Source organism: Apteryx rowi, unplaced genomic scaffold (genome assembly GCF_003343035.1).
Source record: "Apteryx rowi isolate R43461 unplaced genomic scaffold, aptRow1 scaffold_952, whole genome shotgun sequence".
Taxonomy (NCBI): domain Eukaryota; kingdom Metazoa; phylum Chordata; class Aves; order Apterygiformes; family Apterygidae; genus Apteryx; species Apteryx rowi.
Window position 1 is genome coordinate 1 of NW_020451263.1, and position 1,619 is coordinate 1,619.

The 1,619-nt window shown below is 69.6% G+C and overlaps 1 protein-coding gene across 1 annotated transcript in view; it reads right to left on the bottom strand.

The window, feature by feature from the left end:
- Positions 1 to 5: 5 nt before the first annotated feature.
- CHRNA10 (cholinergic receptor nicotinic alpha 10 subunit) overlaps positions 6 to 1,619 on the bottom strand; it is a gene marked incomplete at its 3' end in the record, with an annotated part of 3,549 nt that continues 1,935 nt past the window's right edge. Inside the window, exons 3-5 of the mRNA XM_026092285.1 lie at positions 1,236 to 1,345; positions 560 to 1,092; positions 6 to 337 (exon numbers count right to left, since the gene is read on the bottom strand). Coding sequence (XP_025948070.1) covers positions 6 to 337; positions 560 to 1,092; positions 1,236 to 1,345 — 975 coding nt within the window. The remainder of the gene's footprint in view (positions 338 to 559; positions 1,093 to 1,235; positions 1,346 to 1,619) is intronic.

Here is a 1,619-nt window from a genome sequence, read left to right on the forward strand (position 1 = left end):
TTCCTCAGCAGGGCATCGTGGTGGCACAGGCACCGGCCCCGGGGGCAGCCCCGCGCCTGGCTCCCCCCGCCGGGGCTCTCCTCTGCCCAACCCGTCCCCATCCCRTGCGGCTCCTCCTTGCTGGCCCTGCCGTCCACCGTGCGCGGATGCCGGGGGCTCTTGCAGTTCTCCCCMACCTCGTAGACGAAGAAGACCCGGGCCATGTAGTGCAGGATGAGCTTCTTGGCCCACCTGGGCACGGGCTTGGCGCCCGGGCCGCAGTGGTGGATGTTCATGATGAAGATGGTCAGCGCGGTGGAGGCCGTGATCATGGTCATGGTGGCGATGTAGTACTTCCCTGCAAGGCAAGCGTCAGCCGTCATGCCGCGGCACGGCTGGGGCGCGGAGGTCCCACCCGTGCCCACCAACGCGTGACCCCCCCCTCCATGGAGCACGAGGAGCCAGCCAGCAGGACGGCTTCCTCCTCCCGGCCGAGCCCTCCTCCGTGCCGGGACGAGGACGAGCGCCTGGGCCCCCCGCTCAGCCTCGGGGCGGCGAGACGGGGCCGGCGGGCGCTCACCGATCAGCGGCACGCTCTCCGACGGCGGCATGCTCTCCGCCACCAGCAGCTGGAAGACGGTGAGGGCCAGCAGCACCGTCACGCCCAGCGAGACCTTCTCGCCCGAGTCGGCCGGCAGGTAGAAGCCCAGCGGGGCGAGGAAGGAGATCATGATGCAAGGCAGGAGCAGGTTGAAGATGTAGAAGGAGGCGCGTCTCTTGAGGAGCAGCGTGTAGGTGACGTCGGGGTAGGGCTCCGAGCAGCAGCCGTAGGTGATGACGTTCCTCGTGGCTGGCATGCCCAGCACCTCCCACTCCACGTTCTCCACGAAGTCCGTCAGGTCGCCCGTGTCCAGCCGGTTGYGGAGGTCGATCTGGTTGCCGTTGTAGGTCCAGGACCCGAAGGTCAGGCGGCACTGCTGCCCGTCGAAGGGGAAGAAGGAGACGTCCACCTTGCAGGAGCTCTTGGTGATGGCCGGCGAGTCCCACATGATCTGCCCGTCGGAGCGGAGCACCACGTTGGTCTCCATGGAGCCGCTCAACTGGTCGTCGGCTCTGGCGGAGCAGGAGAACGGCCGTGGGCCGGGAGCGCCCGTGCACGGAGAGCCGGGCACGGCTCCGCCACGCCGGCGCCTCTTCCCGCGCCCCGACGCCGGCRGCACCCCGGCTCCGCCACSCCGGCGCCTCTTCCCACCCACTTGTTGTAGAGGACGATGTCCGGCCGCCAGACGTAGCTGCTGGGGACGCGGATGCTGTCGATGCCGTCGTAGGCGTCCTTGTCCCAGGTGAGGAAGGCGTCGAGCCAGGCCTGGCGGACCCACAGGTAGGCGGTGAGCACCTGGTTCCTCTCGTCCTGGCGCCCCGGGGCAGAGGAGCCGGTGGGTGCCGGGGACGCGGCACGGCCCCGGACCCAAATATAGCGCCGGCTGCCGGACCCTGCTCCGGGGCCGCTGGCCCAGCCGGCTCTGCCAGGGCTACGAGGGACTTGGGAGGGTTTTGGGGGGCTGCATTGGCTTCAAGGGGGTGAGCGGGGTTGGGGGAGGGCTGAGCTGGTTGCAAGGGTCTGAGCTGCTTTTGGGGGG